Source organism: Anopheles coustani, chromosome 3 (assembly GCF_943734705.1).
Source record: "Anopheles coustani chromosome 3, idAnoCousDA_361_x.2, whole genome shotgun sequence".
Classification (NCBI taxonomy): Eukaryota; Metazoa; Arthropoda; class Insecta; order Diptera; family Culicidae; genus Anopheles; species Anopheles coustani.
In genome coordinates this window covers 65119354-65133377 of record NC_071288.1, presented here as the reverse complement: position 1 = coordinate 65133377, position 14024 = coordinate 65119354, and the positions used below count along the sequence as shown (strand labels likewise).

The 14024-nt window shown below is 37.7% G+C and overlaps 1 protein-coding gene across 1 annotated transcript; it reads left to right on the top strand.

The window, feature by feature from the left end:
• Positions 1-10697: 10697 nt before the first annotated feature.
• Positions 10698-12244, top strand: LOC131259854 (uncharacterized). Its single transcript, XM_058261461.1, has 5 exons — positions 10698-10979; positions 11135-11752; positions 11810-11899; positions 11967-12119; positions 12191-12244. The coding sequence occupies exons 1-5, from the start codon at positions 10698-10700 to the stop codon at positions 12242-12244; spliced, it is 1197 nt and encodes a 398-aa protein (XP_058117444.1).
• Positions 12245-14024: the final 1780 nt, after the last annotated feature.

Below are 14024 nucleotides of genomic sequence, written 5' to 3'. Positions count from 1 at the left end.
TTGCAGAAACTTGTGAGATCCCCAGACTTGTTATGAACCATTCTACGGCTGGACCATTGTGACAATTTCGAGGAAGGTAATAATTTGAATTACCTGTAGTAACAACAATGCTAGTGCCTCTGTAAATTTAAAGTAATTAAATTTGCGAAATGGTGGGCATGCATTATAATCAAGGTGTAAGTTGTATACCTAGAGGAAGATTCAATTAATTTCTAGTATTTTCTATTCCAACTATTCTTTTTATTAAAGCATATCGAAAACACCATGGCATCAAATATTGCCAGGCGAAACGGAAATTATGTCCACCATGTTTGCTCATCATCGTTCTCGACAGACGTGTTTCTGGGAATCGGCTCATTCATGGAACTTTCCAAACGCCAAGAGCAACGAACTCCGAGAGCAACGAAAATTAACGAACTAATATTGCACCGCAGGTACAACGGCACAACTACCAACGCTCGAAACACCCACTCGCTAGAGGCACCTTCGGGAAAAGGCAACGATTATCAACACACGAGCCGGAGGACTCCAAGGAACTTGCGTGCCAGCCAAAAACACAGCTATCGAGAGCGAGCGAACCAACCGTGGTGTGGTAATTAATAGTGGCCTTAATTTGGTTCGTTTGCCGCTTTCGGAAAATGGGCTAAACTAGGGGAAAACTCGGGAATCGACCTGATTCGCGGTGGTGCTAACCGTTAATTTGTAGACGTTCATCCGCCGGTCTGTTGCGGATGGGAGCAAAACAAGACGAACACATCCCGTCCGAAGTTTTTCTTTACGACTATTGATTTCTTTGTTGCCTTTTGCTTTTTTAGGAGTACGAAAGCAAACAAAGCCAACAGAGCATCTTCTTCCAAAGGTACAATAAATGTTTCCGGTCATATCCGATCGAGTCGAAAGCACTGTAAAAAACAACATTGTTAAATGTGGCGTGCCGTAGATGAGAATCCTTTTCCTTTCTCTTCCCGCCACCTTCTTGCTTTCACGATAGGCAAATGCTGGCCTGAAGGTTGGATGTTTTATTGAAGAAGAAATAAAGCAACTACGTATTGATTGTGTTAACAGTGTGTCGTCCTCCCGAACGATACATTCCGCACCCTTTCTCTCGTTTTGTAGCTGGTCGTACAAAAACGTTCACCCACCAAATGTGACACGAGTGTCGACGCGCGAGCTGTGAAAGAATGTTTCGTATCAGTGAAGCAGAAATTTGCATCGGCTTGGTGAGCGGAGCACAGCATGGGCACAATATGTTGTCAATGGCACAGGCGAAAAAATCCCACGCACATCAAAGAATCGTATCGGTAACACAATGAGGGACAGGATGTTCCGTAAAAAAAACCTGAAAAGCGTTGGTAGATAAATATAGATTTTTGTATATTCGCTGCGTGAAGTGAAAAACGAGCCTTACATTGTAACGCACTGAAGCTTTGAAAAGAAGATATTAACAGGCATTTTTATTCTTTACTAGCCAAATAGAGGATGCTCCGGTTTTCCCAGGTTTGAATAAAATTTGCGGAAGGATATAAAAATAGGGAAGATAGCATAAACTGTGCTAGATACAAATCGTTTTTCTTAATATAGTTATAAATCACATACGTTCATAGAAGCTGCAATAGAGTTATTAATAAAGCAAACGACGAAAAAAAACCTAATGAAACTGTATGAAATTCATTATAAATAAGGACAGAAAAGAAAAGAGCCAACGACCAAGTGAAATTAATTATGCACACAGCTCCGTAGGAATCCATCAACGTAGAGCTCTCTTTCTTTTGTTCGAAGAAAGTCCAGCGGTTCGTCTTCAACGCTACCAAGCGTGGACGATTAATGTCCTCAGATTCCATTCCTTAAGGAACGATCGATTTTCGCTCCGGCCAGCCGCAGTCGGCAACTCGGTCAGCTCTGTGTCTTTATTATTAATTAATTCCCGCTTTTTATGGTACCGCAGTAAAACCCGTCGTTTAATGATTTATACAACAACAGGACCGATGGTCGGGGAAGTGAAAGTGGATTGTACTGTCAGGGAGATGGTTAATGGGAGCCTATTACTTAATTTTTTTTTTCATGCGGTTTCATGGAAGTGCCGTATTGAGCTAAGATTTACTATGAAACCGCAAGTGGAACAAAAAAATGCATCGTAATGATGAAATGTTTATTACTTATTAATTTAGTTAAATGATTAATAAACAAAAATAGTTAACACAGTGCGATTTCCACTAAAATTCCATTATATCATGAAGATGTAGGCACTGAATATTACACTACTGATACAAAATAATTAAATAACTTAGTTTCAACTTTGTCTTAAGGTTTTACCCTGTTCAAGAAGTACGTGCTCGCATGCATTTATCTTCGGCTATCAGCAATTCTATAAGCTTCCTCTCACGCAACCCTCTGGAGACTATTTCGGACACAACATTGCATGTCATGAAGAAACACGTACAGCGGCCACTGTTAACACCTTGACGCACATGAGTTTGACATTTTGGTATCTAGCTGGTAGGAGCATAGCTTTCGGTTTCATCCACGTATTCCGGGGCCGAAGAGCCCGAATAACAGCCATATCGACCAGGGAATCGTTTGCGAAAAACTCCTCCAATAGCACATAAAACTGCCATAGCCACACGCCATGCGGTGTCTTTTCATTCGAAAATGACTGAAAGTGTATTGATGGCATGTTTTCTTGGAATGTTGCTACGGTCGCTATGTGATGCCCGAGTTGTTATTGTCCCTTGAGCGATAGATTATTTATGGAGGTGCGAGTAGATCATCAGCATATGGAATGAAGCAATAAAATAGCGCATCGTGGGTTATAAACATGCTCTTTATGCAATTCCCCCTGCAATGAAAAGAGCCATGATGAACAAACATCATCCTTACCGAACGAAATGTGCTTATTATGATTACTTTAAACTAATTGACTATATCAGCATCGTATATTGTATCCATTTCTGCACGCCGTAATTCATCATTGCCCGCTAAGCAACCCAAGACCAACGTCCTCCAATTGCTAAGCTCCCAAAGGATCTGTCCGATTCCTGATGAAAGCAATAAAATAATAACATCGTGGCATCGGTAGAAGTTAGCCCTAATGGCAGCAAAACTAACGCTCGGCAGCGCTCGTGGTTACCACACCCGAACTAATTGCTTCTCGCCGGGCGCACTCTTCATTTCCATCGCAAAACCCGTCACGTTCCAAATACCCTCGCCTTGCGCCTTGCGGTCGGCCATGCCTGAGCCGGCTAAAGTTTTCCACATCAGGGCACTACATCAATTTGTACTAAGTATACCATTACGGTTCGCTCACACGCTCATTTTCTGCCAAATTGTAGTTTCCACCGTTGACTCACAGCGGATGCCGGCGAGCGGCTAGAGATAGTGTTTATGTCCATGGCTAATAGTGCACTATCCCGGGGTTGCCGGGCTCACTGTACGATCATAATGGAATAATCCACCCCAAGCACTAAAGTATTATCGTATCCAATGTTGGGCGATTTCGCATGTTATAAGGTGATACTTTCAATAAACGTAATCCGTTCCAGTCCCCAACGAACAAGGGAACCTAACAAAAAAATCCTCTTAAATGCTAGATGTTCGATTTTAAATTCGATCAAAATTGTGATAGTTTTCTTTGTGATTTCACATTGGATAAACATTTGGAATTGATAAGAAATCTGAAAATTCAATGAATTCCCTTTAAAGGTTGCACTCAGTTCGCAATAATAAGTTTGATTAGAATTTAAAAAATATATATTTTTACAGCTTTAAGACATAACGAAAAAACATTTCTCGTAAAAAAGACTGTTTATCTTTAAAAACACTACCAAAACCAAGATAGAAAAGCTTAAGTTTTGTCAAACCAATAATTTACTAGATCACTTTTCCATACTTTATTCAAATTCAAGGGACAAAAAGACCCAATTTATTAGCCAAACAATAACCGTACCCTAAAGCAGTATTTAATTTGAACATTCAGGATATTTTTACCTTTCGCTACCACAGCAAAAATGCACAACTTGTTAAAAAAAATTTTTTAGATACATTTAAATAAATGTATAAAATATGTTAAAATCAATACATTATAACTTTCTGCAAAATCATACAGGTTTCGCGTTCAGTCACATTTAATGTGGAATTGTGGAATTCGCGTAGTATGTTTGAAACATATAAAAGATGAAATATTTTAGTTATATTTAACCCTCACCAGTGCATGTTCGTCCTTTTTTTAACTCTCTGCCATATGAGACTTTCTTCACAATAAAGTGAGTCAACTGTTTTAGTTCAAAAGAAAATAAAACAACCGAAAGAAAGGTTTTCTTTGCCAACAAAGGTGATTGAAACCACTTCTTCAATGTGCAATCGCGGTCAGGTGAGCAACCTCTTTGTCGAAGGATGACTGGTGGGATGAAAGAAGAATGGAAATATGTTTCAACGATTGGAAGGCGCAGCACAAACCACTTTGCCGTGCCTGAAAATTGTGCGGGTTCAAACTTTCATGCGAAGGTGCACAAGTGGAGTCTTATCTGTGCGGCAACTTAAAACACCTGCTCATACGGTCGAAGGAACCTGCATGTAAAAAACGCTACCCTACTTATTCCTTTCAACATCGTAGGATTTTCATTGTTCGTCGAATATTTTGAAACAAAGTAATAACTAACAAAGCCCGATGAAAAGCTGCGGTACGTGATGGGAGCACTTATTTTATATTGAAAAGATTTACACCCGCCTCAGTTTATTGGGTGCATATTACGAAAGTATAGTTCTCTCTGCAGGCATGTTTCAAAGGAGTTAGAGATCAACTTTACAAAGAAAGTTCAACTTGATCTGAACAGTTGAAAAAAAAAATCCACGTAAAATTCATCACGTTATTTTTTGCAACAGTAGGCGGGAAAAAGTATAATCTTCAACCCTCCTTCAGTTCCGCTCCGTAAGTTGAGCTATTGTAATAAAATTACTGCACATTAACATGCATTTTGGTTCATGTTGCGAGCAATTTTAAATGCAAACAACCCGGCAGTTTGTCTGGCGTTCCATGCGCCCGAACGATTCTAGCTGTCCTGCGGATGCATCATTAACGATGGTAGTTTCTTTTCGAAACAGCTTTACTTGTTTGTCTGACCCACTTCCGTCAATCACTCAACGTCATGGGGCAACGTATAGATAATATCCCAACCACACCAAAGTACGCCGCAATCACGTAAAATTATTCCACTGAAAACTTTCTCCCTCCATCTTTAAAGTTAGAACAGCCGTCAGAACCTCTGGTTTGGGAAACTACGAACGATTGAAAATCATTTCGAACTTACTTTTAAAGTGATTTCAGCAAAATAAATCATGATATGATGCGCACGCTGAATGTTATAAATGTTATAAAACAGAACGTTCAGTTTGGGCATCAATGTTTTTTCTTTTCCAACACAATAACATGTGAGGAAAAAGTTTCAACATAAATATTTTATAGCGATTCGATCGAAATTTCATTGGTTACTTTTACCTATTGCAAGTATTTATAAAATATGTCTTTGAAATAGCAAGAAGTGCAACAAAATATATTTATTGGGGATTTGCGACAGGGTACGCCGTTTACAAAATCGGCTCACGCGCGCCGAGGCGTGGGTTCGAATCCCAATCGACACTGGAAACACCCCAGTGCGTGAAGAATCTTTTTTGGGCACATGGATAGTCACATATGCCCAAAAAATATTTGGCGATTAACATTTGTTGTAAGAACTTACAAGAATAGATACACTGCATAAAATTTCTCTTATATACCTACATACTTCTACTGTATTGTAAGTAAAGTGTAACTACTACTTTTACCAGAGTTGTACCCGGAGCAGCTGGGTCAACTCTTGAAGTAGATTTTAAATAAGGCCTTGGCTTCCACCACTTCACATTACTTTTCACATAGTTAAAATGATCCAGTGGAGACCATATTTGCAGTAATTAACAACTTGCTAAGAGTTGTTAAGCACTGCGGAACGTGGTGTAAATCATAATTGATGTGGGTCGTCACGATTTCCACCTCCGAAACACCATCTTTTCTGTCATTATTCAACATGAAAACTTTACCGTTCGTAGTTCCCAAGCGTTGGAAACTCTCTAGTATGTCTTCATTTTCGACATCTTCTAGTTGTTCTCTTAACATATTTCCAGGGACATCGTATTACAATTAGATAGGGTTTACGCTTTTGAAAAAAAATCATAGGCTAAAATACATCAAAAAGTGGGACAGATTGTGTTGAACACTTTTTTACTGCTAAGCTGATTTAGGACAGTTTTAGTACATTCATTTTTTATCAAATATGCTAATCAAATTTATTGAATCAACAGCAACCTTCAAAAACTAAGCTTTTAACGCAACAACTCAAGTCAGCTGGTTATCAAATATGATACCCATGGTAGTCGATGATAAAGAAACATTTGGTACCAATTCAAGAAAGTAATCGTAGAACTGCTAACTAATTAGGAACGAGAAAAAACATTAAAATTCCTTTTTTGAAACAAAGAGAAGATATTATTTTTATTAGAAATTTTGTATATTAATAAATATAGTAAAAGTTCTATCACAAAAATCTTCACCAACAAGACAATGTAAACGTTAGTTAGATTTTATAAATTTGGAAGAAATTGTGTTAAAAATAAATTTAACGTAATACGTTGTCTGAAAAATCTTCTGATGCAGAAGGTGATGATTTTTACTTCAGTGGATTCGATTTTCTTCCATTTCAAATATATCCAACTATGGGCTTTAAACCCCGCTGGACAAGCCACAAACTTGACTCTTTTCTAACATTCTGGAACAGGTGAGCAAGTTGGTAGTCTCACATGTCGCATTCCACAGATTTACTAGGAACACCTTCATCCACGTAATCATTTGACCCTACCCCAACGACAATAGTAATGGTGGGTTGGTAATGGGAAATGGGTAGAATAATGAGAAACGACGAGGAAATGGGAAGATTCATATGTAAGCCTTTGCCCTACGCTCAAGTAAGAAAGTATGGAAAATAACTCGAATCACTGAAACACGAATGTGACGCAGCCGATCCACTCTCATCGGATGATGAAAACTAACTGACGTTAAGTTCGCAGAGGAACGACCATTGCCAGAATGGTTGAGATTTCTCGATGGCTCGGGAGTAGCTGGTTACTCAACTGCTCACCTTGGCGCTCAATGTTGTTAGACGACTTTTTAACGGCTCACGTTAGTGGCTCAAACTCGGTGAGGAAAAACAAAGGAGCATATGATTCTAAGTGAGTTCAACACGAACTATCTGATGAAATGCTCTGTTGGTTTGAAAGCTCTGTGAGGCTCGTTTCTTTGGGGAAACTGAAATATTAGCTGTTAATTAATGCGAGTACATTTTACTGGATGGGGAAAATGGTAAGGAAATGGACGGGTTAATAGGTTACGAATATTGATTAAATTCTATAAGTATCTTGGAGACGGTCAGTAGGTTAAGTTTATAAAACTTTAATAAAAGCCCCATTTTGCTTATTTTAATGTGTCACCTAGACACTTTAATGAACGAAAAATGTATAGATATCATAGATACGAAATCGTTTTCTTATTCAACGAAGTATTTGTAATTAACATTATAAAAAATAATTGAACGTCTTTACGTACCTTACTATTTGCAAAATGATTATAAATTAACCTTATAGTTGCAAAATCGCGTAGCCAGTCAAGTTTTAGCAGACAGTTAGTATCACTATCACAAGGTCAAAAATCGATAAGTAGCGTCGACCGGCATCGATGTGTCCAGTGTTGTGGTTCATGATATTAAACATTAAGCAGATGCAGGCTAGAATTGAATTCGTGTAGCTATTTTAGTATTCCAGCATAATGAAATATACATCTTACAGGGAGCTTATGGGGAGAAATGTTGCACGCTTACCCAACATAAGCCCGCGTGTTTGACAACGGGTGAGTAATACTGCATTCACATGATTTGGACAAGATTGGCTCTTGCGTCGCGCATTTGTCTGCGACTTAATTGCTTGCTGATTGCTTTCTTCCTTCATTTATGTTTTTCGCAGCATATCTAATGAGATGTAGTCCAAAACTAATATTTTTATTGATGGAGAAGTCCTGTTAGTAAGTATTTGCCTAGCTTTTATGTTATGTTTTGTGTTTCAATAACTTATTTAAAGCAATTAAAAACTACATTTTCAGCAAAAGCATCACCCAGGGAGGTGAGCATTTTTAAATATGCATATTCGTCATGGTGGAGCCAAAACTTAAATTGGCCACAAATTTCAGGGCTAATGACGGTGTAGGAAGCTTTCCAACTCGACGTTTCCATGATGATCTAATTTCGAGCGACTTATGATTTATGCATCTCAATTCCATGCTACATGCAGGATGGACGTTCCGAAGAGCAGACAAAACTTTTCAATGAACTATAAACCCTTGCATTTCGATACTTATTCATGGCTATTTTAGAGCCAAGGGTAAAGGTTTATTTTAACTGCTTATCGAACAACTTCGTACAGTTTTATGACACATCGCTTCGGTATCCTTTTCGTTTACAGAAAGTACTAAAATATGTTTTGTTCGTTACCGCTGTAAAATTTTTGGAATGTTAACAACAAAAAATCACTAACTCAAAACTAACACCATCTGTTGAATAATTGCGAATAACTTGAAACCCACTAAACAACGCACTTCAGTAATTGCCTATTATTAGGATAAAGTATTTAATCGTGTTTGCTCGGTTGTAGCTTTAGCACTGTAATATTTGCATATTGAAACAGAAACATATTGTGAGCACATGCTAATTAGTGAGCATGTTTCAGCATCAATTAATTCATATCAGCATGCACCTGTTGCAAAGTCTGAGCAAATTAAATAAGCCAGTCATTTCAAAGAAAGAAGTTTCACTCGAGCACCTGCTATCGACACGAAAACATACTTATGCAATTGATCTTTAAATTAACTTAAAATTTAACGACTAACACGTGTGGTAGACATACTAATGGTCGATCGAAGATTCACACAGATGCCGTCGTTCTCAGAGAACTGCTACGTATAATTCATTAGTTTGGATTATAATGAACCTACCACACTCGCCCTTTATATGTTTCATTAGATTTATTGATTTTAACTAATACTACCCTTTTGCTTACCACGCGTTCAAGCATGTATATATCTCCAGCTTTATTACAACTCATATGGTAAATTATTGAATAGCCCGACGATGTTTGCAGCTACAGCAGCTGGTTTTTTATTTGGGTTTCTTAAAATTCTTTGAATTAATGCTGCATTAGACACAATAAAAATTCTTAAATTTAATTTAAACGTAGACAGTCGCGCATAATTTTTCCTGAAAGTTACAAATATCTCTAACGCTGCACATTCGCAAGTATACTTCGATTAAGTATTACAATGCATTTATAAGGTTAATGAAAATTTAAAGTCATTAAGCTACAGCAGCAGATAATTTTTTTGATTTAAGAAGATTACATAGGTAGATTTCAGTTCTACATGTCTTTATATTATCTTAGAAAAATTCAAATGAAAACAAAAATTTAAAGGATTCGTATAAGTGTGTCTCTAATAATAATAATCGTTGGAATGACGTAAGTACTTTGAATTAATCACTCCAAAGTATGGCAGTCACCGTCTGTTACCCTCATATTACACTAATAAGTTATATATAACTGCTGGAGCTCCCTGAAGCTCCATGATTTTTGTCAATAATGTTTTATCCTTGGTACCTCATATTACACTAAGAAGTTATGTATAACCGCTGGAGCTCCCTGAAGCTTCATGATTTTGGTCAATAATGTTTCATTCTTGTTACCTCAGAATGATCACCTTTTATGTGCTGACGTCATTACATTGTTTCTTCCCGTATCCGTGGAGATTGCAACTCTCATCAACATTTTCTTGACCAGTTCACCCGGTGGTGTGATGCAAACTATCTTAGTTTATGTATTGACAAATCATACGTTATCTCTTTCTGTCAAAGTAAAAGCCCTATTGTTGCTTATTGCAACGCTCAGGAAACCACCGCAGACAACAAAATCGTCTTTCATTTCGGGCAGCAGAGAAGAAAGGACGTTGAATTTTTAAATGCTTCGACAATAAAAAATAAGTGTTCAAAAAAAACGTATGTTAATCTCTCCTGCCGGCGGAAAGAAAGTCTACTGCGTTTGCAACATCTATTTAAAATGACTATCTAATCAATCGAACGTTGACTTGAATATTGGTAAAGCTTTCATACATCTGAGAATATTTCAAAGAATAAGATTATTTTCAGTGCTGTTTAAGTGCTTAAAACCATTGCATTACTACTTTGTATGATCACGTAGGCAGGCTTTGGAATTTTTTACATATTTCATGTTGTAACTGTTTCATAATGTGGCATTTGAGACAGATAATTTGTGAAAAATAAAATCCAATACAAATAGATGAATATGATATATAATAGTACTAGAAAACCTGTAAGTGATTCCCACCAACGGCTTCAGCGAGCTGGGAACAAACGCAAGTGCATAAGGCTTTGAGCGACAATTAAGCTGTCTATCACACTTGGTAATCGTTTAACTTGCTTCTTCCGTTTAGTGCTGGCACCCTTCCGTGGTACTTCAACCACTGTCCTCCATCAGTTTAACAGGCGGTATAAAACACACTTCCTGAAGTAGCGTGAACGTCAGTTTCAACGTCAGTGATTTAAGATAAACCAGTTGCAATGGAATTTCTTCGCCCGCTGAACAAATATCGATTCTTTCGTTACACTCCGAACGATCCGCTAGCAGCGTGCCTTTATCTCACAAGAAAAATCGATAGATTCAACCGGATCATGGGTGTTTCGTTCTTCGATCCGAATCATAATTTCATCAATTTCTCGTTTATTATACGTCTGTGCTTCTTGAGCATGTACATAGTCAGTATCTTTCTTTCAACGTATTTGTTTCGGCATGAGATGACTAAGCTGATTTACTGTCTGGCTACTTTTGGCTTCGGATGTCAAGTAAAGTATAATTTTAATTCTGTTAGATTTAGTAACTAAAATAATCATTTTTATAGTGATTGTCGTAATCCTATAGCACTGAAAAGCAAGCTAAATAAGAGAAGATATAAGCTAAACGCAAATCTGTGAACAAACATTTTCTCGTTTTCCGCCAGGGGGTAATGAAAATCTACAGTTACATCATAACTCGTCGGCGTGTCATTGATCTGTATACGATCAATTTTAAATATAACGAACGCATGATGAATCAGAGTGATCGTGTTAAGCGCGTACTGTGCGAAAATGCTACTATCACTCATATTCTTATCAAAGGGACCATGCTTGTCTATATCATTCTGGTATGCGTAACGGTTAGCATTCCAGGACTCTCATCAATATTCTTGTCGAGTCGTATTTTGCCCTTCGGCTTTATACTTCCCGTTCTGGATCCGGAATCTTGGATGGGCTACATCTGGAACTACGCGTTCCAAGTGATCATGTCGTACTTTTACTTAGTACTCACGCTCGGAGGAGACATAACAACCATCTTCAATCTACTGACCGCCTACGGTCAGCTGGATGCAGTGATGATGCTTATTGAGGAGTGTAATGAACAGCTCGCCCGAAATGAGCCGTCTGAGGCTATCCAGAAAAAAATAGTCGAAATTGTTCAACTGCACCAGTATCATCGATCGTACTTACAGAAGTTGGTGGACTTTTTGAATCCATATCACTTCGTAACTGTTGGATCGACCGTGCCCGCAATGGTTATCTCGGTTTTGGGTGTAATGCTGGTAATTATGCACTTCCTGACCATCTGATTCAGACAATAATGTGCCCTTTTTTTTAAGCTCAAATGGTACCCCGGCGCTGTTATCATGTTTCTTGGGTCTATTCAAATATTCTACATCTGCTTCCTGGGAACCGGTCTAGAACTAAAGGTTAGTTGCTGGCAAACAAAAATTTCCTTCGGATAAAATTAATTAAAATGTGTTAATTTGTTTATAGACCGACGCTCTTACCGACATGGTTGGAGCTATCCGTTGGGACAAGCTGTCCGTGCGCGATATGAAGCATATGCAACTGGTACTGGCGCTAACTCAACAGCCGAAGGTTTTACTCGTGGCAACAACGCCACTCAATGTAACTGCTTTTTTACAGGTTCAGTATTCCTCTCTTTGTGCAATGCTTCTGTTCCGATGAATAGTATTATTCTTTCTTTTTTGTTACAGATCCACAAGTTTATTTACTCCCTGATAATGATGGTGGAAAATACTAAAGAATAATGTTCGAGTTAAATTTAATCAATTTTTTGTCTGGTAACATTTACAATGCACATACGCACCAAAGTTTATTGAATCTACGTACGTGTTGGTTTATGATTATTTTTTAACACGGATGAAAATGTTTAAGAAGCGGGATGCATCCTAATTAAAACTACAAATAAATCGCACTAGTTTTGGACTGTAGGTTGTTCGGATTTTTTATTTGTTACGATTTTGATACGTAAATCGTTTTAGATCACTTTTATGGCCATATAACTAAGCCGTAATCGTGGGTTTCAATCCCAGCCGAGACTGGACCCTCCTATGAACGTGAGGACTGACTACGTGCACAAAGCGAAAAAGTCTTGTAAGGCCTTAACGAGCAGGCATAACCAAGACAGTCATTACGCCAAGAAGAAGAAGAAGAAGAAGAAGAAGAACTAAGGCATCGAGAATCAACTGGTACACAAAGCATTAATTTCTTCTGTGTTCATTACTTTAATTGCCACAAATCGCCTCATCACCACCTAGTTCAATTTCGAATCTACATACCAAACGTATGAACACGATATCACGTCAAATATGTTCGTAGACGATGTATAAACCTTTACTTTGTTAATATTTATTTAAACATTGAAATGGTAAGATAATAAATATATGAGAGGCATGCAGGGCAAATAAATTGGATCGCACCGATGTTTTTAATGCAACAGTAAAAAAAGTTCAAAGTATTATTTTTTATATAAAATCAGTAATCTCGCATTTATGCCTTCATATTGATCATGGCAAAAATATTACACTTTTTTTCATATCAGTATCATATTATTTATTAACTGGTTTAAGATCAAGTGAAAAAAATCGCACCAAAAAAAGCACCAAAGGAAAAACACTAATTAATACAATAATTGACCTGCCATGCCATTTGGATGAAATATCCATATGCTTACTTTATCCGCTACATCACGGTCTAGAAAATCAATTTACATTACTAAATGGCTTGAGCGATTGTAACTTTTGTTTTTCAAATCCATTATCAATTCAACTAAACAATCAAATGCAACAGTGAACTGGGAATTATCACATCTGCATAACACTTTGAGTGACAACGTAATTGCCAAGTAGGGTTCAACATGGTTTAACATTTTGTTTGAAAAACTGATTACGCCATCGACATCGTGAAATTCAACCAGTATCTACGATATACTAACTACAATGGATTTCCTTGTTCCCCACCTGGATAGTATTCACTTTGACCAAAACCAAATTTTGACAGTCCAGTGACTTTGTCATGCCACCATTGGTGACCAGTGTAATAAAGCTATAATAGATACATGGTAACCGTGAGCAATAGTTCCCTTTATCTATAATATCTACTACTTATATCTACTTTTTTTGTCGTTGACTGTCGTTGGAGTTCTTATCGATTCGCGTCTTACCCTTCACGTTTGTGCTCCCGTTTCTCGATACGGAATCTTAGATGGGCTGCATATGGAACTACACGTTCCAAGTCATTCGGGCGTATTACTACTGGATGATCTTCGTCGGATCAGATATGACAACAATTTTAAATTTAATCACTGCCTACGGTCAGCTCGACGCACTGATGATGTTCATCCAAGAGTTCGATTCTCTTGCCTGAAATGAATCGGCGGATGTCATTCAGAAGAAAATAATCGAAGTACAACTGTACCAGGAACATTGATTGTACTGACAAACATTGGTGGACTTTTTAAACTCGTATCACTTCGTAACCGCTGTAAAATACACCGTTGTAAACCGCAATATATAAAATAAGCTGAAT